Consider the following 26,692-nt stretch of genomic DNA (forward strand, 5'->3'; position numbering starts at 1 on the left):
CCATACACTTATAATGAGTAGTATGTCCAATATTAGTCAGACAAGTTGTATAGTGAGGTCCACGTTATAATGGCAGTGTTTCATCAGCAATCGTATTGCTATCCTTGTCTATCATTCAACAAATCGGATAGCGCTATCTCTTTCTCGCTTTGCTCTGTTGCCAGATCGTCTTTTAACAATATAGAATTATTAATCAATTGACAAAATATCTCACCTTAATTATAACAATTCATTATGAAATTATTGAAAAATATAATCTTTTGCTTAATAAAATACAATTCATATTATTTCAAACGAGAATGAACAGTATTAATATTACATCAATGAACCTGCATCAGCTACCGTATATAGAAGGCATTGACAAGACAGAGGATCGGCAACGTTGTTCTCCTATATTTCTCCACCGCCATTATAACGTGGACCTGACTATAGAAACAATATTGTTATATCAAATGAAATAATATCCAGAGTAGAAGGCAGTGACTTTGAGGAAAATAGATTTGAATAAAATCCCTCTCAAATGAACTAAATAAATTGAGTTGCATTTTTTGGGCCAAACCATTAAGCAATTTTATATGACCCAGCTACTCCAAGAATCACTTTCGATTGAAACTGAAACATAATTTTTATCTAAATTATATTATTATAATATTTTTCTTGAAATGTCAAATTTCTTCTTCATTTTTCTTATTCTCCTTCTCTTTCTTAACTGTGTTCCAGAAGCTGAGCTGACGAGTCGCCAGTCGAGACATTCATATGAATGAAACTACAAACTTCCAACATGTGGTACAAGGTAAGTAATCATCCATTCATCCTAATTTACAGTCAGTTCAAGGTCAATAATATAATACTATTATATTAAGTGAGCAGTTTCTGTATATATCTGTTTTTTTTGTATCTGGTTATTTTTATACCTGACTATTTTTATATCTGGTTATTTATGTTTTATGGATCTCGAAAACTGCTCTAACGATTTCCACGAAATTTGGAACATAGTAGGTTTATGATATGAAGATTCGATTGCACAGGTCTCATTCTTTGGAAAACTTGCTGAACGACATTAAAATGATAATTAATCCTTGGAAAACAGATGATAATTTCGTCGTCTCTCGATAACAGAAGATGCGTGTGCCTGTGTGGGAAAGAGACAGAATTATTAGTGACCCAAAAGAGAGCTATAGTGAGGTCCACGTTATAAAGGCAGTGGGAAAGATAGGAGAACAACATTGTCGATCCTCTGTCTTGTCAATGCCTTCTATAGACGGTAGCTGACTGTCAGCTTGTGAATGAGACCTGTGTGGTCCTGTTCCAAATTAAACTGTGTAGAATTTAATAACATAAGTTTTATTTCATTTGTAATATCAACTGTTCATTCGCGTTTGAATTGAGCAAGAAATTATTATATTTTTCAATAATTTCATAATGAACTTTTATAATTAAGATGAAATATTTTGTTAATTAACTATTAATTCTACAATGTTAAAAGACGATCTGGCAACAGAAAAAAGTGAGAAAGAGATAGCGCTATCCGCTTTCTTGAATAATAGACAAGGATAGCAATACCATTGCCAATATATTGAGCTCTGCCTTTATAACGTGTGGACCTGACTATAAATGACGAACATGAGCTGTAACAATAAAACACTTATAAAGTCGAAAAGTACTCTACAGCTTCATCAAATAATCAAATAAAATTACAGACTTCTTTTAAGATTGTTCAAATGCTATATTGTTGTAACGTGACATCTATTTAATGTTGCAATAAAACTTCATAAAGGAAACGTAGATTTTACGAATAGTTTTCAAGGTTAAAACTTGAAATTATTTGATTCCATAGTGAGGTCCACGTTTAATGGCAGTGTTTGATTGGCAATGGTATTGCTATCCTTGTCTATCATTCAACAAAGCGGATAGCTCTAGCTCTTTCTCGCTTTTGCTCTGTTGCTAGATCATCTTAAAAAAAAACAAAACAGGCCTATAACCATCATCGGTTAGTTAAGGATCTATATGCAAAATTTCAAGTAAATCAGTTGTGTAGTTGAGACGTGATGATGCGTCAAACATTTTCCTATGCCGTATGTATAAGCCAGTTCTTTCTTTTTTTATTCTATAGAGCTATTTCCTATTTCATCAATCAATCAATTGAATTACTCAGTGATAAATAATCATAGAGTTAGGGCCGTTTGCACAGTGAAAGTTTAAACTGAATTCAATCAGCTGTTGGCTTAAACTCAAAATGAATCACATTATAACAAATTATACTTGATATAGATTTAATCCAGTTTAAGATCATTTAGAAGTTCATTTTGCAGATGTGTCTGTAGTTTATTGCCATGTCATTAAATGTACAAAATCATTATTTTCTTGGAGATTGTTATGTGAATGAGTAGGATTTATTAGAGGAGCCATAAATTAGGAAGAAGAAGAAGAAGAAGAAGAGAAGAAGAAGAAGAAGAAGAAGAGAAGAAGAAGAAGAAGAAGAAGAAGAAGAAGAAGAAGAAGAAGAAGAAGAAGAAGAAGAAGAAGAAGAAGAAGAAGGAGATGGAGAAGAGGAAGAAGACGACGTTAATCAATACTTGACTTGGTGGTTTTGCTGCGGTATGTGTTCTCGAAATGTGAGTTTAAAATAATAATATAGGCTATGTGAGTTGCGAAAAAGAATCAATTTACAATGTGTGACCTTGAAACAGCATGAGGTTACTTGCATCCAGGTTTTCTGGATAGAACTGGACTTGTCTGGGTTCACAAGTATAAGCACATAATCAGGGATAATGATGATAATAATAATTGGAGTTGGACGCTGAGAGAGGCTATTAATGTCGATCCATCTAATCGACAGGTGAGAGAGAGACAGAATGAGTGAGAGACAGAGAGATATGGTAAGAAGCTCTTTAAACAAACAATTTCTCCCGACAATATCACTATTATAACAAAGTGACAGGTTCTGTGTCATCAAATTGATTAGAAGCTCTAAAGATGGATGACTATAGTAAGGTACACGTTATAATGGCAGTGTTTGATTAGCAATGGTATTGCTATCCTTGTCTATGATTCAACAAAGCGGATAGCGCTATCTCTTTCTCGCTTTGTTCTTTTGCCAGATCATCTTTCAACAAAGTGAAATTAATAATTAATTAACAAAATATTTTATCTTAATTATGGAGATTCATTGTGAAATTATTGAAAAATATAATTTCTTGCTTAATAAAATATAATTGATTATTTTAAACGAGAATGAACCGTTAATGTTACATCAATAAACCTGTATCAGCTACCATCTATAGAAGGCATTGACAAGACAGAGGATCACCAACGTTGTTCTCCTATCTTTCTCCACTGTCATAATAACGTGGACCTCACTATATCAGTGTATATGACCGCCACAGTGATAATATGATGCCTATGTGTTTCAATTGGTCCATTCACATTCAGCACGGCCGAGCAAAATCTTTATCACATTCTCGTTTAATAATAATTGTTCATTAACTAGCATTTGAATGAATAGAATTTCTAATTTATTTCCATTTGTAGACTGGCTGGCCGCTATGACTTTGTATTAAATGAGCGCTGCTATCCAGAGATTGTCAGTTTGGTGTAAGGGTAAGCATTCCTGACTAGCAATTAGGAGGTATCGGGTTCGATTCCCGGGCTGGAAAATGAGTTTTCTATAAGTTAGTAGTGTTCATCGAAGTTCCATCTAGCTGTTCACCCTGTTGTCAATATTTGCAGTAGCAGAGGTCTTCGGGGTGATTTACAGCATTTAATTGGGATTGTCGTTTAGTTATTAACTGAATATTGTTTTTGAAGCTGGGCTAAGAAGGCGGAACAGAGTGTCAAATGATGGCTTGAACATCTAGAATTGAGGAATTGAGGCGCCAAAAAGAGAATACAGTTTAAAGAATGTAAAAGAGCATTTGCAAGAAAAAGGTAGGAGTGTAAAGGAAAAGATACCTCCACCGCCACCACCTCCTTCTTCTTCTTCTTCTTCTTCTTCTCCTTCTCCTTCTTCTCCTTGATTTCAATAATCAAGAAAATGATTGACATTAATAATTAATTCCACAATTCGGCGAGATGAAGCAATTTTTTTCGTACAATATACAAAGACTATAAGCAAATTACAAAAATTGCCGTAATAAAATCAACTTCCTAGTGTGATTCTCACGACGTCTCTTGCCAGTCTGATTCATCATTCTTTCAAATCTTTTCACTTCTTCTTCTTCCTCGTCCTCTTCTTCTCCTTCTTTGTGTGAAGCTCTCACACATCCTGAAAGGGATTCTGTTGTGATTTCAATCTGGAGGGAGACAGGTCAGTTGTAACTCATCAGCTGATCTGTGGTGACTGTTGGAGAATCAAACCAGACTGTCTCAAGTAAGGGAGATACCCTGGCCGAATATTCTGCATTGCATGTGAACCAATGGTAATGTAGTTCAAATGTTGATGACATTTTCCTCTTATATATGAATAATCCTATTGTATTAAGCGAGCAATCACTGTATATCTGTTTATATTTTTATATCTGGTTATTTTTATATCTGGCTATTTTTATATCTGGTTATTTATGTTAAACATACCTCGAAAACGGCTCTAACGATTTCCACGAAATTTAAAACATTGTAGGTATATGATATAAAAATTCGATTGCACTAGGTCTCATCCTTGGAAAACTCGCTGAACTGGATAAAAGGATAATTCATCCTTGGCTGAAACAGCTGTGAATTTCGTCGTCTGTGGACGAGTGATTCTGTAGAAAATCAAAATATCGCATCCCCGAAATTCATAAGCTGACGTATAGCCAGCTGTAAAAATATAAACACGATCATTTTAGAGAATTGTGTTCTGTTTATCAATAAATAAAAATAACGAGTGAAGCTCGGTGCCCCGGTATTAACTATTAAAATAATATAAGGATTAATCTTATTATCTATAATCTATTATTGTAGATTGTATTCGAGAATACATAACTTTAGTGAGGTCCACGTTATAGTGGCAGTGGAGAAATATGGGAGGGCAACGTTGCCGATCCTCTGTCTTGTCAATGCCTTATATAAAGGGTAACTAATACCAGTTTATTGATGGAATATTAACTGTCCATTCTCGTTTAAAATAATCAATTACATTTTATCAAACAAGAAATGATATTTTTCAATAATTTCATAACTAAGATGCGATATTTTGTTAACTAATTATTAACTCTACATTGATAAAAAACGATCTGGCAACAGAGCAGAGCGAGAAAGAGATAGCGCTTTCCGCATTGTTGAATGATAGATAAGAATAGCAATAGGCCTACCATTGCTAATCAAACACTGCCATTATAACGTGAACCTCACTATAGAAAAGGATAACGCTATCTGCTTTTTTGAATGAGAGCCAAGGATAACAACACCAATATCAATCGAATACTGCCATTATAACTCGGACCTCACTATAGTTTAGAAAATATAATATTCCTATCTCTTCGAAAGATATAGAGCCAAAGTGACAAATTTTGATAGCCGTAGAAATATCAGTGACCTCTGGAACTTCTACGTGACTCGTCTCCACACTCTCTCACACTATCTCTCTCACTCTCACATTCTCTCTCTCCAATTGTACTTTGTCACAGCTGATTTGAGACTTTCAGTAACTTGCTTGAGCCGCCGTCAGAATAATATCAGTATTCATTTAACACTCGTATCGAACGGTTGTCAATGTTATTATACTCTATAAACTTTTTCTAGTTTGGCTCTCCACAAGTTATAAGTTAGTGAACAAGTTTTGTTAAGTTTGTAATTTCGAGATGAGCATTGAACATCTGTGCATGCCTCAGTTACGCAATCATCGTAAAAGTTGTTCGAAAAAGCTGTTATAATACCGTTCAGCGGTCAGCGGTCAGAGTTGTGCCAGATTGGTCCAGTGACACGTTAGTGCATTTATCTTATTCTTTATCCTTTAATCTATAAATAAAGAAAAGAACTAGCTTACACACGTATGAGAAAGAAAAATTATGTTGGACGCATCATCACGTCTCAACTACTTAACTGATTAACTTAAATTTTTTATGAAATAGATTCTTCATTAACCGAGGATGGTTATAGGCCTGTTTTAAATTATTCAAGGTTTTATTACGTCAAGTTTTCAGTTTGTCAAGCTTTAAAACAGACCCTTGCAGAGCACGGGTGAGTCGACAATGAATATCAGAACATCACAACCTATTGTTAAAGTCGGTGAAAATCCACTCAAATGCCCCAACTTTGAAATGTGAATCTCTGGCCATATTTTTGTGATGGATATTCTTGTAAGTGCCGGTTGCACAAGAGCTGGTTAAATTTCAACCGCGATTAATTCCAGGAGAACCAATCAGAGAAGCCATCTTTTCAGAAGGGCCTTCTTTGATTGGCTCTCGTGAAATTAATCACAGTTAAAATTTAACCGGCTTTTGTGCAACCGGGCCTAAGTGTATTATTTATATGTCAATAACTCACTGATGTGGGTCAATAGTAATAACACAGAACATCGCTAATCAATTGGTTTATTTTGACAGTGATGCTGTTCATAGATAAACATTTTCAGACCAGTAGAAAGGAGGAGAAGACGATGATGGAGAAGAAGTGGAAAAAGAAGAAGAATTTGTTGCATCCATATGAATCGGCGTATAGTGAGGTCCACGTTATAATGGCAGTGAAGAAAGATAGGAGAACAACGTTGCCGATCCTCTGTCTTGTCAATGCCTTCTATAGATGGTAGCTGATACAGGTCTTTGATGTAATATTAACGGTTCATTCTCGTTTAAAATAATCAATTATATTTTATGAAGCAAGAAATTATATTATTCAATAATTTCATAATGAATTTCCAAAATGAAGATGGAATATTTGGTAATTAACTATTATTTCTACATTGTTAAAGACGATCTAACAACAGAGCAAAGCGAGAATGAGATAGCGCTATCAGCTTTGTTGAATGATAGACAAGGATAGCAATACCATTGTCATTATAACGTGGACCTCACCGTAGTATGACTGTCCATTGATGGAAAAGGATACAGTATTTTTGAAAATTGTTCCATCAAAACTACAACGATAGAGAGAAGTGAATAGGTAAAGAAAAAGAGAGAGTGTGAATGAGTGTGAGAGAGTTATCATTAGAATGATGATTCAGAAAAAACTGGCTTCAACCAATTCCATGTATTAGTCATAAACCCAATTTTCAAGTTGTAAATTATTGTACTACCTAATTATCCAGGACTTACTAGGAATATTCTCGCTAATTGAAATTAGGCGCGCACTCAACTTGGAAGCAATTATTTCTGTTGAACTGTTTCATTAGTGACTGACAGCTGATGAATGGATTCAGCATTTTGAAATATTCGAGACAAGATAATTTGCTTTGAAATATTTTTTAGTAGCTCTGCTCTATTGTAGGACTATTCACTCTAAAAGAAAGGAGAACTATAAACGATTTAACTGCTTTTTTGTCTAAAGTGAGGTGGTCCACGTTATAATGGCAGTGAAGAAAGATAGGAAAACAACGTTGCCTGTCCTCTGTCTAGTCAATGCCTTCTATTGAAGGTACTGATACAGGTTTTTGATGTAATAAATATTTTGTATTACTGTTCGAAAATAATCAATTATAATTTATCAAGCAAGAAATTATATTTTTCAATGTTTTCATGATCAAGATTAAATATTCTGTTAATTAATTATATTTCTACATTGTTAAAAGACGATCTGGCAACAGAGCAAAGCGAGAAAGAGATAGCGCTATCCGCTATGTTGCATGATAGACAAGGATAGCAATATCATCAAACACTGCCATTATAACGTGGAGCTCACTCTACGATTTCCAGTTGAATAGGTGTAATCTCACGTAGCCTGGTATAAGTCTAGTCGAAAAGAGAAATTGCAATTTGAAAGAATTTGGGTGGAAACACAGGGGAGAGGAAAAGAGGAGAAGGTAGCTTCAAGCTTCAGATTGATTGCTTTTATTGGGCGGAGTTAGGACTCCAGGACCCTTTACATTGAAGAAAACATTGAGAGTGTTGACTGTAATAATATTATTCATGAGAAGATTGGATAATTATAGCTCGATTAAATGTAGATTGAAAAATAGCGAGCTCAACAGATTTTATCTATTTTTCATGCGTTTTGTATGTAATTAAGGATTTTTTTTTCAAGGTTGTGTTTGTCTATTATAGACTTATTCTACATCGTTCTCTTCGAAATTTAATTTTCTACAAGTTCAATGAGAAAATATTTTGTGTTTATTGTACATTTAACATAGCAGAAGCAGATACATTTGAAGCAGATTTTCAAACCTTGAAGGGAATTGTTTTTCGGGACAAAGTTTCGCGTATTTCGTCACATATCTAAAAAATCACTGTAGCAAACGGTCTGGAAACGGTTTCATTCAATTTCTCAGTTCATTTTACATAGAGTACGCTGAATTAAACCTCTTAATTTAACCGCCAACAAATACCCGTAGGGCAGGGGAACTGAAATTCAGACGAGACCTTTCATCCTGTATAACTTGGTAACTAATCATTTTCGTAACTAAGCATTAACTATGTTAATTAGAACTTTGTTTCTTCTTTTGGGGTGAGGAATCACCCCTTGGCTCATGAGCACCTTTTTCAGGCCCCTGTATATTGACCAAGTCTCAATCTGGTGCATTGGCCGCAGTCTTGTGGATTGGATGCTGGCTTTATAGATCAGAGACCCGAGTTCGAATCCCGGCCCGGACAAGATATTTTTCTCGGGCCACCAACGTGTACCGGATGGACATTTCAAGTCATCGGTCCGGCTTGTTGCTGTTGTTCCTCTTCTTCCTCCTCTTCTGCGTTCTTATTCTTCTTCTTCTTCGTTTTCTCCGTTCTTCTTCTTCTTCTTCTTCTTCTTCTTCTTCTTCTTCTTTTTCTTCTTCTTCTTCTTCTTCCCCTTCTCCACTTTTCTTTTTCTTCTTACAATATAGATTGTGTTGTGTTGCAGAGACTGTTGAAAATGTCGGGCCGTTTCAACGTGCAAAAAGTGGGTCACGACAATGCGGGCCTCACACTGGACGAGGGCGTCATCCACACGGGGCGTGCTGGACTGTCGCCGGATGCGGTGTCGTCCGACAACCTGCCGACAGGCAACGACCGTAAGACCTCGTTCACACACTACACACTCGAAGCGCTGCCTCGGCCCGAATACTACAAGAGCAGCGGGTCCGGTGTGAAGCGGCCGTCACTCGGCGAGCTGTGCGGCGAGGAGGTGGTCTTCTCCAAGGTCGGTTCACACTTATCGACTCAATTACAATGCATTAGTAGTTCTGTGAACAATAGACCTCGCACAGTTTAAATCACAGCCTCCTCTGTCCATACTGTACATCAGAGTAAATTCTGTCTTGCCCTGTCGTGTCGGCGAGATATCGACGTGAAAACGACCAATGGCTGTTGGGGTTGGTGTATCGAAAATGCTAACATCGAAAGCTTATCTCCTTCAAGACATACTGGCAACAGGTCAGCCCGAGTTGAAAGCAGAGAAAGGTCGAGAGTATGTTACTTTCAGTTATTAATTGCATGCAATATTAATAATCCACTCGGCAGCTGATTTATGATGAATAATTTTATTCTATAGTCTGATTTTTACGGTAATATTGGCGTTCGAAGGAGACTCCTTTTCCATGTATATATTATCCTTGAAATGCAAAATTTCCAAATACCTTGTATATACGTCGACGCACAATTAAAAAAGGAACATACCTGTCAAATTCTATGAAAATCTGTTGCCGCGTTTCGCCGTTAATGCGGAACATTCATAAACATAAAGAGAAATTCAAAACCGTCGACGTGAATCTGAGACCTCACTTCGCTCGGTCAATTGACGGACTATATAGCAGAGCGATATAAAGTTTAAGCTACATTTAGCTCTGCTGGAGCTATATAGCTCTTCTTCTTCTGTGCTGCCATTTTGATGCAATTACTTGTAGCAGAGCTACAATATATAGTTTGGTATAAACCAGTATTCACTGCTCAGCTCCCAGCCAGATGCCGAAGAAGAAGGTAGTTCTTGCAGCAGCCGCTGCTTTCGCTGCAGCTACTGAGATATTTTCAGCACAGAGAAGAGAAAGAAGATATTGGATAATTTTGTCTCTATTTCAGTCAATTTCACTCTCCATTATTGCACAATAATATATAGATCAAAAAGAAATGCTCGCAATGCGCAATAACCTACTAGTACTCTGACAACAAATGAGTACAGTATATCTGGTGTAAGCCCAGCAGGCACTAAACAGCTGCGGCAGCCTTCCTTCAAGGACAGAGCAGATACATCTAGCTCTGCTATGAACAAAAATTGACATGTAGCAGAGCTACATGTAGCTCAGATTCTCTTTTATGTTTACCGAAAATTTTGGATAGCTGATTTTCTGCTATATAGCTGAGAAAATAGGCTTAAAACTGGTATATAGCCGGACTACATAGCAGATCTCCAGTGTCACTTTTTGTGTAAACCTAGCTTTAGTCCAGCAAGAATTATTGTTCAATGAAACATTTCCTTGTGCTAAATCCAGAATGCCCCAAAAACCCCGATTTCCTGCTAATTCAATCATCTGGCAAAAAGAGAAAGAACGAAGAAAAAGAGGAAGGAGAAGAAGATGGAAAAAAACTGAGAGAAGAATAAGAAGAAGAAGAAGAAGAAGAAGAAGAAGAAGAAGAAGAAGAAGGAGGAGGAGGAGGAGGAGGAGAAGAAGAAGAATAAGAAGAAAAGAATTATTCCCACCTTTTTCCAGCTGATAAAATGTCGAGTACGATGACCTCATTCATGAAATATTCAAAGTATGTGACAAACATTGACACAAAATCTTCACTGTAAAATTATGCAATGATTGTTATTACTATTACGAGGTGAGTGCGGTATCTCTTCAATGATGAAGAAGCTGTTGAAAACAAAATGGAAGACTCTCAAGTGGATTGCAATGATAAAAGTATATCATCCTCAGTGAACTGTGGAAGAAATTTTTGTAGCAATAGCTTGATTTGATGAGATTGTGATCCAGCTCTTTGAAGTTAGCGGGCTCTCAAGAAAATTGGAGTGCATAATAAACAAGCTAATAAAATGAGAAAATGTCATTGATGATGATTTTGTATCCTATACTCATGTGAAACTGCTTACTCTTTTATCTATCAGACCTTAGTTTTTAATATCTCTTTCACCTTTTTCTCAGATATATCTTTAGGAAGGTTTCTAATTATGGAGGGCAATTTATTGAACAGAACAAACTATTGATATCTATGGCTCTTGTAGAATTTGTGCAGTCTTATCGCTGGCTTTACCAAATCGAGCTTTTTCCTAGTAGACTCTGATGTTCATGAGATCATGTTGTTTAATGAAATCTTTATAATTTTCTGTAATGAAAATCACATTGCTGAAAGTTTAGTTTACATACTAGCCAGGTTTATTAATGCCTTATTGTTCAAGGGCCGGTTTCCGAGATCTAGATGTAGCTAAGTTCTAGACTTTAAATCTAGAGTCAGAAAATTGACTCTCCGAAACAGGGTGTAGTCCTAGTTCACATTTAAATTGAAGTTCAAAAAACTTGAGAATTGAACACAAAATAAAATGACGAGAAAATAGTGTAAAGTTTCAGCTATTTTGATTTTTTAGGAATGTTTCATTTAGTCAAATCGTTTCCAATTATTATAGAAATGAGAAAATGAAGATTATCATGAAAACTACAACTATGCCCGCCCCATTTTGGAAAGCCAATTTTCCGACTCCAGCTGTTTGAAGTCTAGAGCTTAGCTAGATCCCGAGCTCGAAAACCTGCCCTGGAAGTTTGTCTGCATTTCAGTCCCCCTATGCATTGCAGTGCTTTCTTCTGCCATAAAACAATTTATTTGCAGTGATGCTGTTCCCCCATAATCAAAGGCCATAACTATAGTGAGGTCCATGTTATAATGGCAGTGTTTGATCAGCAATGGTATTGCTATCCTTGTCTATCATTCAACGAAGTGGATAGCGCTATCTCTTTCTCGCTTTTCTCTGTTGCCAGATCATCTTTTAACAATGTAGCATCAATAATTAATTTACAAGATAATTCATCTTAATTATTGTTAAAATTCATTATGAAAACATTGAAAAATATGATTTTTTGCTTGATAGGATATAATTGATTCTTTCAACGAAAATGAACAGTTAATATTACATCAATAAACCTTTATTAGCTACCATCTGTAGAAGGCACTGACAAGACAGAGGACTGACAATGTTTTTCCCCTATCTTTCTCCACTGTTATTATAGCGTGAACCTCACTATAGACAGTAGGCTATTCATTGATGATGAATGAATGATTGGTGTATTGACAGGAGACATACAAAGACCCGATCAAACCGAATGTGCACAATGTGGAGGCATCCGGTCCGGAGGACCAAACTGATGAGCAGGAGCACACAGGTGGCATTAAGCTGGGCTGGATCAATGGAGTGCTGGTGCCCTGCCTGCTCAACATCTGGGGCGTCATGCTGTTCCTGCGTCTGTCTTGGGTGGTCGCACAGTCTGGCATCTCTGGTACCCTCATCATCATTGCCATCTCTTCAGTGGTATGCATCATCACCACACTCTCATTGTCAGCCATATGCACCAATGGAGAGGTCAAAGGAGGTATGTCTCCTCATTTTACTCTCACTTCTTCATCTTTTGGGTCAACTCACACTTACGCGACTCAGGTTGAGAAGTGACTATAGTTGACTATAGTCGAGAGCATGTGTTTTCAATGGAGACTAGTCTGAGTGTCACCAATTGGAAACACAATCATGCTCTCAACTAGAGTCGAGTCTCTTCTCGACCTGAGTCGTGTGACTGTGAGTTGAGCCTTAGTCTTCTTAATCATCTTATTTCTCCTTTTCTCCATCTGTCTTCTCCTTCTTCTTCTCATTATCCTGGTCATCTTCTCTTCTTCTTTTTCACTTGTTTCTCTTGTCCTTATTCTTCTCCTTTTGCTCTTCATTTTCCCCTTCTTCTTATCCTGTCTTCTCCTTACCCTTCTTTCACTCTCTATATCTCCTTCTTCTTCCTCCTCTTTTTTCCTCTTCATGTATTCTTCCTATTATTATGTCTTTTTCCTCTTCTTTAATTTTCTCATTCCCCAGGTTCTCTATTTTCCTTTGTTATTTCCTTTTTCTTCTTCCTCTTCTTCTCCTGTATCCTTCTTCTCATTTTGTTTCTCTTCTCTCCTCCTGTTTTTCTCATTTTCCTGGTCCTCTTTTCTTCATTTTACGTTTTTCTCTTGTTCTTGTTCTTTTTCTTTTTGCTCTTCATTTTCTCCTTCTTTATATCCCTTCTCCTCATCCTGTGTTCTCCTTCTCGCTCTTCCACTCTCTACATATTTTTTTACTCTCCTTCTTCTTCTTCTTCTGTATTCTTCTCCATATTCTCATTTCCCAGGTCCACTTTTTACCTTTGTTATCTCCTTATTCTCCTTCTTATTTTTGTTCTACTTCTTCCTGTTTCCCTGTCTCTTGTTGTTGTTACATTTCCTTCTCTCTTATTCCCCTTCTCTTTCTTCCTTTTATCCTTCTTTGCTTGTTTTCTCATTCTCCTCCTCTCCCTCTCTACATTCACTTCCTCTCCTTATTTCTCCATTTCCTCTTCCTCTCCCTCTTCTCCATTTGCTCCTTCTTCATTCTTCTAACTCCTTCCTCACTATCCTCTGCTTTTCTATTCAGCTTCTCTATCCGATATTATACTCCATAAAAATCTACTCTTGACTAGGGAGGGACATGCATAGCAGAGAAGGCATACAGCGTAGGGAAACAACGGCGGCGATTTCGCTGTTCTGAACAGGCCAGTGTTCTCTTATTTCAAGTGAGTATTCAAGCGCTCATGCTAAACTCAGGAAGTTCCCTCTCTGAAAGCATTGAGTCGACTGAGTCTAATTGACAAATTGGCAACTGCACCTCTTCCTATAGTGAGGTCCACGTTATAATGACAGTGCTTGATTAACAATGGTATTGCGATCCTTGTCTATCATTCAACAAAGCAAATAGCGCTATCTCTTTCTCGCTTTGCTCTGTTGCCAGATTGTTTTTCAACAATGAAGAAATATTTAATTAACAAAATATTTCATCTTGATCATGAAAATTCATTATGAAAACATTGAAAAATATAATTTCTTGCTTGATAAATTATAATTGATTATTTTTGAACAGTTAATATTGCATCAATAAACCTGTATTAGCTGCCATCTATAAAAGGCATTGACAAGATAGAGGTTCGACAACGTTTTTCCCCTATCTTTCTCCAGTGCCATTCTAATGTGGACCTCACTATAGGAAGAAGTGCAGTTGCCAATTTGTCAATTAGACTCAGTCGACTCAATGCTTTCAGAGAGGGAACTTCCTGAGTTTAGCATGAGCGCTTGAATACTCACTTGAAATTAATCACTGTAACTGGCTCATCTCCCTCCATTTCTCTGTGCCGCATATTCCTCCAAGTCAAAAGTAATTATGTAGAGAGTATAATAGCATTATTGTGATTGTTGCACAGGTGGAATTTACTACATAATTTCGCGTTCGCTGGGTCCTGAGTTCGGTGCATCGGTGGGTGTGATCTTCGCCTCAGCCAACGCGGTCAGTGTCTCCATGAACACGATTGGCTTCTGCAATTCGCTCAACGATCTGCTCGCCGAACACGGACTGCAGATCATCGACGGTGGCGACAACGATGTGCGCATCATTGGTGTCATCACCATCTGCATCATGACTGTTATCTGCGCCGTTGGCATGGAGTGGGAATCCAAGGTACTAATCAAATTTAACGGCCGGTTTCCGAGATCGAGATCTAGATAAGTTCTCAACTTTAAGGCTGTTTTTATTTTTATTCAAATTGGATAATCTTTTCCAATACAATTAGATCATTATAAGAGTGAGAAAAAGTGGCAACTGAAATTTTTAAGTGGTCTAATAAGCGAGTTATGGGTTGTTGAAGTGCTGACTCCGTTCTCGTTTTAGATCATCATCGGTTTCGAATTTTCCATTGGAGTTTTTTCTTATACATTCAGTATATCATTGGCTTTGTTCAATATGCGTTTTTTCGCGATTAATGCCAATATAAACAAGTTATCGAATTCACAAAAAATGTTACTTTTTTATTTATGATCGATGTGGGGAATAAATTGCTTTAGTTTGGAAAGATACATTTTTTTAATTTTTAAGAGAAGTTCCATCAATATAGTCGAAACCGTTTAAGATCTGGAAACAAAACGGAATCTCGAAAGTTAGCACTTCAACAACACATAACTCGCTTATTAAACCACTTAAAAATTTCAGTTGCCACTTTTTCTCACTCTTATAATGATCTCAACAATTATATTGAAAGAGATTATCCAATTTGAATGAAAAAAGTGTACCGAACAGCTTTAAACAGCTGGAGTCAGAAAATCGGCTTTTCAAGACGGGGCGTGATGCTGGTTTTAATAATAATCTTTATTTTCTCATTTCTATAATTGGAAACGTTTCTCCTTGACGAAATGTAACATTCCTAAATAATTCAAAATAGCTGAAACTTTACTCTATTCTCTCTTCATTCCACTTGGAGTTCAATTTTGTAGTTTTTCGAAATTTAATTCAAATGTGACTACACTCCGTTCTAGAAAGCCAATTTTCTGACTCCAGCTGTTTAAAGTCTAGAACTTGGCTGAATCCCGAGCTCGGAAAACGGCCCTAAATCGTATTTATTGCCAGAATCAATACGTGAGGAAGGCAATCAATAGAAAGCGAGGCAAGAAACACTCATCAAATTCTACAGAGTGATGAATGCCCCTGTTCTTATATACAGAAGTGAAGCATGGGTCACAAAAAACGTCTAGACAGCAGGATGCAATTTTCCAAGATTTCATTACGTCAAGTTTTCAGTAAGTGAAGTTTTAAAATGGACCCTTGCGGAGCACAGGTTACCTGCCAGTTTAAAAATACATTTTATTTGCAGTTTTTATAAGAATGTATGTGGAGGAGAAATTTTTGCGTATATCACGAGTGAAAAAAGCTTTTTCTCCCTCAGAGAAATCAATCTTCTCCTTCAGGGAAAAAGTGACATTTTTCACTCTAGATATACAAATAACTATTATTCATTCAAGTTTCAATCATAAACAATGATACAACGTCACTAATTGTTGTCTAATTCGATTTACAGGCGCAAAACTTTCTCATAGTTGTGATTATAGCGGCCATCTTTGATTTCCTGATTGGTGCCTGTTTGGGACCAAGTAGTGATTTGGATCGTGTCAAAGGCTTCACTGGTCTCAGTAGTGAGTACATCGTACATTATTTTCAAAATAATTGATATTCTAATTGTTTTTGAATGAATATGGTTGCCTTATATTATCAGTACCACAAACATTATCTACAGACCAATGAAGTTGCGCTCTATCATTCACTGAGTCAAAGCAGAATGGATAATATCATAGTGAGTCAACTAATGGCTGTATTTTAACATTGGTGTAGCTGGCATGGTCCTTCATCCTTGTATCATCTTCCTATAGTGAGTTTAACTTTATAATAGCAGTATTTATTTTATTAACGTTGGTGTTATTGTCCATGTCAATCATTTGACAAAGCAAATGCTTTCCTATTGCCGAAAAATTGCCAGACCGTTTTCATAAATGTAGAAACATAATCAATCAGCAAAATATTCAATGTGAATTATGGTAAATTCATCAATTTATCATTTATATTTCCCTGACGGGAAAATATAATAGATCATTGTATCATTATGGAATGAACAGTTGAAATGTTAACATAATCAATCAGCAAAATATTCAATGTGAATTATGGAAATTCATCATTTATCATTTATATTTCCCTGACGGGAAAATATAATAGATCATTGTATCATTATGGAATGAACAGTTGAAATTGTTAAACATAATCAATCAGCATAATATTCAATGTGAATTATGGAAATTCATCAATTTATCATTTATATTTCCCCGACGGGAAAATATAATAGATCATTGTATCATTATGGAATGAACAGTTGAAATTGTTAACATAATCAATCAGCAAAATATTCAATGTGAATTATGGAAATTCATCAATTTATCATTTATATTTCCCTGACGGGAAAATATAATAGATCATTGTATCATTATGGAATGAACAGTTAATATTCCATCAGATATACGAGTATCAACTCTCTTCTATAGAGGGCAGTGGCAAGACAGAGTATAGACAACGCTGTTCTAACTTTCTCCACTGCTATATGAAAGTGGATCTTACTGTATAACCAGTGAACAAGGAAATACAAGAAATAAAACTGGGAAATTTTGATTCATTTTCATTTAAAAACTTTGGCACATCTTCTGATTTTTTTTGACTCTGGCTTTATAATCACACAATTATTAAGGAAACAGAAAACTATGTTGGATATGAACCTACTAGTTCAATTCTGTAATTTGAAATAACTTATATTTGCAAATTTGTTGCAGCTGAAGTTTTCCAAGAAAATTGGGGTGCAAACTACCGGAAAAGTGAGGGAGACGAGCAGAATTTTTTCACAGTTTTTGCAATTTTCTTCCCATCGGTGACTGGCATTCAGGCTGGAGCGAATATTTCTGGTGATCTGAAGGTGCAATTTCAATTATTATTTTATTAATTTAATTTGATTTTAAGATATCACTAATATTCATTAAACAACTATGAAGTAGAACAGATTTCAAATTCAGTACTGAAACTGGATGAAAACTGTAGGAGAATATAATATTATCATACATATACGGGATAGGAAAATTATGTTTGACACATCATCACGTCTGAGCTACTGGACTGATTAACTTGAAATTTCGCATATAAATTAATATTCTTAACCGTGGATTGGTGTAGGCCTATTTTCAATTCTCCAAGATTTCATTACATCAAGTTTTCAGATTGTCAAGTTTTAAAATAGACCCTTGCTGAGCATGGTGGTCAATAATAATAATAATTTTGATACAGGATCCAAGCAGCGCCATCCCGAAAGGAACGATGTTGGCTCTGCTCATCTCGATGGTCTCCTACGTGCTGTTTGTGCTATTCGCCGGTGCGGCGGCGCTACGGGACGCCAGTGGAATGGTGACCGAAATGCTTCCCAACGCGACACTGCCCTACTGGAACTGCACCTCTCGAGTCTGCGACTATGGACTGCATAACAGTTATACGGTCAGAAAATAATTATTATATCACTTTCGAATTTCTCCTAATAAAGGATTCAATGGGGGCACTCGATTTGTTGATTAATAAGAATAATTCCATAGCACCCTTTTGTTTTCAAAACTTTTTCATATATAACAACAAACTAACGGGTGTTTTTATTTCAAGGTATAGAACTTTGGTGCCGGTTTCCGAGCTCAGGTTTTAGCCAAGTTCTAAACAGCTGGAGTGAGAAAATTGGCTTTCCGAAACGGGGCGTAGTCGCAGTTTTTATGATAATCTTTATTTTCTCATTTCTATAATTGGAAATGTTTTTCCTTGGCGAAATAAAACATTCCTAAATAATTCAAAAAAGTTGTAACGTTACACCATTTTCTCTTTATTCTATTTTGTGTTCAATTTTATAGTTTTTCGAAATTCAATTTACACGTGGACAGCGACTACGCCCTGTCTCGGAAAGCCAATTTTCTGACCCCAGCTGTTTAAAGCCTAGAACTTACCTGAATCCCGAGTTCGGAAACCGGCTCTAAACTGCAATAAAACAACAATGGATTATTCGATTGACATATTTTTTTCAATCAAGAGGTAATCTTGTGACAATTAATTTTGAATATGATTCCAGACATATGACCACTACGGCTAGTTCGGATGTAGTCCTATCTAAACGTCCATTTTTCTGTTGCTTTTTCCATCATTTGTGTCCGTATATCAACAATAAGACGGCGAATGTTGTCTTCCAAAAATGGTCAAGCGTTTGTCGCTCATCTGCATAGACCAATGACTTCACATAGCCCCACAGAAAGTGCTCTTGGGGTATTAATTCGCAAGTCCAAAACGCGAAATTAGGCGGTCACCAAGGGACGATGACAAACTGGGCTGACAACAAAGTGGGCTACCGCCAAAGTTGCACGCCGTCAAACTGGGCTGCATTCCTTAGAGTGCTAGTTTGGGGTACATGCAACGACAAACTGGCACTCCCGAGATTTTGTCACCAAACGACAAAGTTGAACGCCGCCAAACTAGGCTACTTTTAAACCACGCCTAAGTACTGATGTGATTAGTGTATACATAGGTGTTTCACATACAGATACATGCTGAGATTATGAAGACAAAGTACTCTTCATATTTGCTGCAGACATAGGTACATTATACATAAATAATTATAACAAGGAGGGAGCCCCCAAATTTGATCATTTTAACCAACCATTTCTTCACATCGCGTGATAACTCATTCTTCTTAAGTCTCCAAGGCAGTTCAAAAATATGTATAAAATATATTGAGGACGAAGACTTTACAAAAGTTTCTGGGTTATCTCCGAGTAGTTGATAAGACTTTTATCACAATCTATATGCCAACTCCAACAGAATAATAAGATGATGTTCTGCTTACACGATCTGAAATTAGTCATAGGCTGCTAAACGTGTCTTTCAATGAATCGATTGTGGCACGAGCTGTGTGACATGTTTCGCCATCTTGTTGGAACCCAGCTTTTCATCATCATGGTTGTTCAATTCAGGAATAAAAAAGTTAGTAATCTTCCATAAAGTGGATGGACACATAGGCCTAACCAATTCCTGCGCTCGATGGCGGATGGACTCATTTGGATCATCCATGATAGGATAAAAGCAGATAAAAAGTGGTATACTCCAAATTTGGCTAAGATAAAGGATAAAATTATTTCTCTTGATTTCTTTTATAAATGTACTAGTGGAGTTGTAGTGAAAAGCCAATTATCATCATTAAAAAAAGAGTATGCAAGAGAAATAACAGCTGCTCAGGTTGCTTACAATAGTTCGTTGATTGACTCTAGTACAAATAAGTGTAAGACTGCTCGGTCTCTGATTGAGAAAAGTTGTAACCTGTCAAGAGGGATTGATACAATGATTTCTCCAAATTCTTTCAATAATTATTGTGTAGAATCTGTGAGTAAAATTAAAAAAGATTCAATAAAGTCAAATGTTTCTGTTGAAGATTGTTTTCGAAAAGTAGATATTAGAGGCACTTCAAGTTTTAAGTGGAGAGCTGTTATTGAAGATGACGTGTTAAAGGCTGCAAAACATTTAAGCAACTCTTGCAGTAATGATTATTATAATATGTCAAATAAATTCATAAAAAAGATAATTCCATGTATTGTAAAGCCTCTTACAAAATGTATTAACAGAATACTTCAGGAAGGTAGTTTTCCGGATGAACTTAAGATCTCAAAGGTTTGCCCTATATTCAAGAAGGGATCGAGGAATGAACCAGAGAGCTATCGTCCAGTATCTTTAGTGCCTGTACTGTCTAAGCTGATTGAGATTATTATATGTGAGCAGGTTAATGAGTTTTTGAAAAAGAATGATTATATTGTCTGGTGCCCAATGGGGATTTAGAAAAGGTAGAGCAACAGTGGATGCAGTTGAGGATCTGGTATGTGAGATAATTCAGGCCTTTGAGAGTGGGTGTTATGCTCAGGTCACCTTCTGTGACCTGAGTAAAGCATTTGATTGTGTGGACCATGCTGATCTGCTGGAGAAGCTCCATTATTATGGGTTTAAAGAGAATTCTCTGGCATTCTTTGACTCTTACTTGAAAAACAGAGAACAAACTGTATATATCAATGGACAATGGTCAGAGCTAATCAAATTGAAATATGGTGTACCTCAAGGCTCCGTCCTGGGCCCTCTGTTATTTTTAATAAGCATAAATGACTTGCCTTACAATATTGTGAGTAGAACAATTTTATATGCAGATGACACAACATTTTTAAATGTTTCAAATGATATTACTGAACTTTTGAATATTGCGGATGCTGCATTGGATGAGGCAGGAGTTTGGTTTAGAGCCAACGGTTATCTTTTAAAACAGAGAATATTATATTTAGTCTTAAGCCTCACAATTGTGACAAAGATATATCCAATCATGTGAAGTTTTTGGGGGTTCATGTTGATCACAATCTGACATGGGGTAAACACATAGATTATATCAAAACTAGGCTATCTAGAGTAGTCTATCTGATTAAAAGACTGAAACAATGTGTGAATCCAAACGGTTTAAGAATGGCTTATTTTGCCTTTTTCCAGTCTGTTATAAAGTACTTTTCTTGTTTAGGGTAACTCGTCTAGAGTAGATGAAATATTGAAGCTTCAAAAAAAAGTAGTCAGAATTGTGAATGACTCGGCTTCTCTGGATCACTGCAAACCGATTTTAAATTGTATTGAGAATTAAAACAATAGTTAACTTATACATTTTAGACATTCTCATTGAAAAGATTACCCTACTTGACTTTTAATAAAGATGTTCACAAGCACGACACTTGAAATAAGGGAAAAGTTTGTACCGACTAATGCAGATTGAGTAAATCTCGCAAAAGCCATACGTTACTATCAAAAAAAGTTTATAACAAGTTTTCAAACCCCCTAAACAAATATCCAAAGGAGATTTTCCTCCACAAACTAGATGAATGACTTTTAAGAAAACCCTTTTTATAGTATTGCGGAGTTTTTCGAGCACACCGACATTGATTTCTAAAGAGTGCTTGAATATAATTGTTTGAAACATGTTATTCATTGTTATGAATAAAACGGAACTGTTTGGTGAGATAATATAATGTTTAGGTCTAATATTTCTCTGTTTTTGAGTAAGCGAAATTTATGTATTATATATGTATGATGTATGTATATGTTGATTATTATACTGATGACTTTGTCTGATTTGTTCATGGCAATGAAAACATTTTGAATTTGAACTTCCTCAATGCTACGCTCTACAGTAGCAATAATAGCTTTTTCTGTACGCACTGCTCTGGGGATTCGTGTTATCAATAAGAGTAATCGTGGGGCGAAAACTGCTCTGATGAACGATTTTGTCAACGATAAAATGAATGTAGAGTGTGAAGAAACTTTTTTTTCGAAATTAAATAATTGTACTATTTGCAAGAATTGTTTGGGGGTGATTTTATTCATGACGAATTGCCAAACAAAACTGAGAACAGTAATGCCAACTTAAAGTTGTATACCTCCTGTGTGCTTGCAGGTGATGCAGTTGATGTCATCGAATGGCAACTTGATCTATGCAGGGTGTTTCGCAGCCACCCTTTCCACTGCCCTCACCAACCTGTTATCTGTGCCAAGGCTGATCCAGGCGCTGGGCATAGACCGCATCTACCCCGGTCTCATATTCTTCTCCAAGGGCTACGGACCACACAAGGAGCCCTACCGCGGATATGTGCTCACCTTCGTTATATCCACACTCTTCCTCATGATTGGTCAGTGCCAACACACATTTGCCATCATGTCTAGATCCATAGAGAAAAGATAGCATAAGAAAATGTGCCAGCCATGGTTTGTGGAGTTCATTCTGGGTTCGGTTTCCAAGCTCAGGGCTCATATAAGTTCTGGACTTTAAATAGCTGGAGTCAGAAAATTGGCTCTCCGAAACGAAACAGGGCGTAGTCGTAGTCCATGTTTAAATTAAATTGAGGAAAACATAAAAATTGAACACAAAATAAAATAAAGAGGAAATAATAGTGTGCAGTTTTAGCTATTTTGAGTTTTATTTCGTCGAGGAAAAACTTTTCCAGTATTATAGAGATGAGAAAAATAAAGATTATCATAAAAACTACTACTACGCCCCGTTTTGGAGAGCCAATTTTTTGACTCCAGCTGTTTAAAGTTTAGAACTAGGCAAAAACCAAAGCTCGGAAACCGGCCTCAGTTTCTATTGAGTCTGTGCGAAAGGTTACGAAAAAACTTTTCACTGGTGATATTTTTCAAAAGTTTTTCGGAAAACTTTGTGAATTATCAACAGTGGAAAGTTATTTTTAGCGGCTCGCACAGCCTTAAGTTGAAAGAGAGACTTCCTTGTTGATCAGTTTGTGCTTTTGTCAAATGTCAAATTAAATTTATGATGGAAATAAAATTATTTATTGATTATTTTGGTCTATTTTGTTATCCTCATTTGGTTTGTAATTTATTGTTCCAGCTCATCTGAACGTGATAGCTCCCTTGATATCCAACTTCTACCTGGCGTCTTATGCTCTCATCAATTTCTGTACATTTCATGCTGGGCTGGTCCGTCCCCTAGGATGGAGACCAACATTCAGGGTAATTATATTTCTCCTCCTCCTTCTTCAATTCTTCTGTCTTTCACTTCCCTCCTCTTTTCCTCAGTACTCCTTGTTGTTTTTCTTCTTTTCATGTCTTCCAATCTCTCTCTGTTTTCTCCTACTGTTGGATGGAGGTATTCAGATAATAAGGGTAATTATTGATTATTCTCCATCTTCCTCTTCTCCATCTTCCTCTTCTCCATCTTCCTCTTCTCCTTCTCGTCCTTTCCTTGATTTTCCAACTTCTCCTCTCTCTTTCCTTCTTCAAAGGTGTTTTTGTTCGTTCCTTCTTCTCACCTCCTTTCCTTGATTTTTCATATTCTCCTCTCTCTTCTCCTCCTTCAGATGTGATTTTATTCGTTTCTTCTTCTTCTTCTCCTTCTTCTTCTCCTTCTTCTTCTCCTTCTTCTTCTCCTTCTTCTTCGCCTCCTTTCCTTGATTTTCCATATTCTCCTGTCTCTTCTCCTTCTTCTTCACCTCATCTCCTTGATTTTGCATCTTCTTCTCTCTCTCCTTCTTCAAATGTGATTTTGTTCGTTTCTTCGTCCTCTCCCTCTCTTTCTTCTTCTCCTACTGTTGATTATATTAAAGTTTCAAAATTGTAAATATTTACATCAATTTTTTTTCTTATTTTCAGTACTACAACACATGGCTGAGTCTGCTTGGCAGTTTCATGTGTGTTGTAATCATGTTCCTCATAAACTGGATCACATCTCTCCTCACTTTTGTCATTTTCTTCGCACTCTATCTTGTTGTCGTCTACAGGAATCCACGTAAGTCACAATTATTATCTATACTATGATGAAGGAAAGAACTGGCTATACTCGTACGTGATAGGATAATTATGTTTGACGCATCATCACATCTCAACTACTCAACTGATTAACTTGAAATTTTGCATACATATTCTTAATTAACCGAGGATAGTTCCAGGTCTATTTCAAACTCTTCAAGATCCCACTCGGTCAGTTTTCAGTTTGTCAAGTTTCAAAATAGACCCTTGCGAAGCACGGGTTACCTGCTAGTTCAAGAATAAATGTAGAGAATCTGTGTCATTTTATTTTAGAAAGAAAAAATTTAGAATGATTTCAAATTTTGGATGCACCTGATAGACATACATTTTTAAGTGCTATTGGCTATAGTCTCACGGACTTTCAGATGTGATACTAATACAGATACAATCCTATACTATTAAGCAAGCAATTTCTGTATATATGTCTGTATGTCAGCGGATCTCGAAAACAGCTCTCACGTAAATTGAAACAAAGAAGGTTTGTGATATAAAAATTTTATTGCAGTAGGTCTCATCCCTTAGAAAACTCGCTGAAGGACATTAGAAGGATAATAATTATTCATCCTTGGAGAAACAGCTGATATTCATTTATTTAGCGTATGGCGCTACGACACAAATCTTTATGTTATGTTATTCTAAAGGTGCATACAGATATACGCGCAGCGAATATGAGCAATTCACTTTTAATCAGCTGATTATATCTGTATTTTTACATGAACGGTAAGATACAGATACAAGAAGCTTGACATCAGCTGATTAAAAGTGAATTGCTCATGTTAGCGGCGCGTAAATCTGTACGCACCTAAAGAGCCAGTATTTATCAACAGCTGATAATTTCATCGTCTGTCGTTAATGGAAGTGAGTGAGCGAGTGCATGTGTGTGGGACTGAGACAAAATCATGCCTCAGCTGTTGAACTATTGCAATCATTCAATCAAGTACTTAGTGCCGGTTAAATTGTAATTCTGATTAATTCAAGGAGTACTAATCAGAAAAGCTGTCTTCCTAAAATGGTCTTCTCTGATTTGGTTTACGTGGAATCAATCAGGATTAAAATTTAACCGGCTTTTGTGCAAGCGGGCCTTCGTGAGTGAGATTTTTGCATTCCACTGGGAATATTTCTCTGTGTGTGTATCGATCCTGTGTGATTAGATAGAACCTTTCTGTATAAACTATAAATAAATTATAATTTTCTATTCATTAATAAATTTTTTATGCTTTTGAACTCGAGAGCGAAGCTCGGTCCCCCGATATTAAACTGAAATAATTGCATTACTATGACTTTGTCAATTACCTATTATATTTGTCTAGGACAATAATTTATTTATTTATTCGTAGAGGTGAATTGGGGTCAACAAGTTGACATGTTTTGAACAAACACAACCCTAACGTGAGGTGCACGTTATAATTGCAATGGAGAAAGATAGGAGAACAACGTTGCCGATCCTCTGTCTTGTCAATGCCCGATAACTGATACCGGTTTATTGATGTAATATTAACTGTTCATCCTCGTTTAAAATAATCAGTTATATTTTATCAAGCAAGACATTATATTTTTCAATTATTTCATAATTGAGATGAAATATTTTGTTGATTAATTATTAAATCTACATTGTTAAAAGATGATCTGGCAACAGAGCAAAGTGAGAAAAAGATAGCCCTATCCGCTTTGATAAATGATAGACAAGGATAGCAATACCATTACTAATCAAACACTGCAATTATAACGTGGACCTCACTATACAATCAAGTAATTTCAAGTTTGAACCTTGAAAACTATTCCCAAAATCTACGTTTCCTTTCTGAAGTTTTATTGCAACGTTGTCGAACCTCTATCTTGTCAATACCTTCTATTGAGGGTAGCTATTTATTATTTAGCGTATGGCATTTTTTTTGTCAATATTATTAAAATTTCACACTTTTATAAGTGCACGTCAAGGGATGAAATATACTGTATTGCCCGGGGACTTGCTACAGTGAAGTCGTTAGCCTCGCCCAGGTAGGCACGTCTCTCACACTCAAATATAATGTGGTGCACTGTCTGCTCCATCGCCCCACAGTCACATACTGGGGAGTCTCCAAGTCCCCATTTGAAAAATGATGCATTGCATCTCCCATGCTGGGTTCGAATTCTGTTGAGTGTCACCCAGATGCACGGGGGAGCTCAAAGCCAGGAGGCCTAGTGCATGAGAAATAGCTCTCCGGTATTCCGGGGGGCACCTCCTCTCTCCATCTTCTGTTCAGAGAGAACCTCTCATCTCTCAATTGCTCTGCCATCCTGACCGCTGGCCTTCTGGACTTCAGCTCCCTTCTATATAATCCGGAATGTCCTGATGGATTGGAAGTAGATGATTGGACGAAATCCTTTCATAGATCCTAAGGAGAGCTTGTGCTCTGCGAAGAGGAGGTGGGGGTATGCTGCTGAGCACTGGGAGCCAGGAAACTGGAGTGGATCGTAAGGCTCCTGTAATTATTCGCATTGAATTATTCAGTTGCACATCTACAAGGTGAGTGTGACAACTGTTGATCCAGGAAGATGCACAGTACTCAGCAGCAGCATACACCAGGCCCAGACTAGAGCATCTCAGAGTTGAGGAAGATGAGCCCCAAGTTGTGCCACATAGTTTCCTAATAATGTTGTTTCTTGTCTTCAACTTGGCTGCTACATT

General features: G+C 36.6%; 1 protein-coding gene across 3 annotated transcripts in view; it reads left to right on the forward strand.

The window, feature by feature from the left end:
• Window positions 1-717: 717 nt before the first annotated feature.
• Window positions 718-26,692, forward strand: part of LOC111060572 (bumetanide-sensitive sodium-(potassium)-chloride cotransporter) — a 38,786-nt gene continuing 12,811 nt past the window's right edge. For 2 of the 3 annotated variants that reach the window (XM_039433731.1, XM_039433732.1), the window contains exons 1-10: window positions 718-793; window positions 8,968-9,246; window positions 12,328-12,622; window positions 14,507-14,760; window positions 16,151-16,265; window positions 17,445-17,584; window positions 17,950-18,153; window positions 22,160-22,391; window positions 23,108-23,229; window positions 23,869-24,004. In XM_039433731.1, the coding sequence (XP_039289665.1) occupies window positions 761-793; window positions 8,968-9,246; window positions 12,328-12,622; window positions 14,507-14,760; window positions 16,151-16,265; window positions 17,445-17,584; window positions 17,950-18,153; window positions 22,160-22,391; window positions 23,108-23,229; window positions 23,869-24,004 (1,810 nt within the window). In that variant the 5' untranslated portion in view covers window positions 718-760. Of the gene's footprint in view, window positions 794-5,637; window positions 5,904-8,967; window positions 9,247-12,327; window positions 12,623-14,506; window positions 14,761-16,150; window positions 16,266-17,444; window positions 17,585-17,949; window positions 18,154-22,159; window positions 22,392-23,107; window positions 23,230-23,868; window positions 24,005-26,692 lie in introns of those variants that run through there. The other variant, XM_039433733.1, reaches the window with a different exon arrangement.

The sequence above is a fragment of the Nilaparvata lugens genome, chromosome 8 (genome assembly GCF_014356525.2).
Source record: "Nilaparvata lugens isolate BPH chromosome 8, ASM1435652v1, whole genome shotgun sequence".
Taxonomy (NCBI): domain Eukaryota; kingdom Metazoa; phylum Arthropoda; class Insecta; order Hemiptera; family Delphacidae; genus Nilaparvata; species Nilaparvata lugens.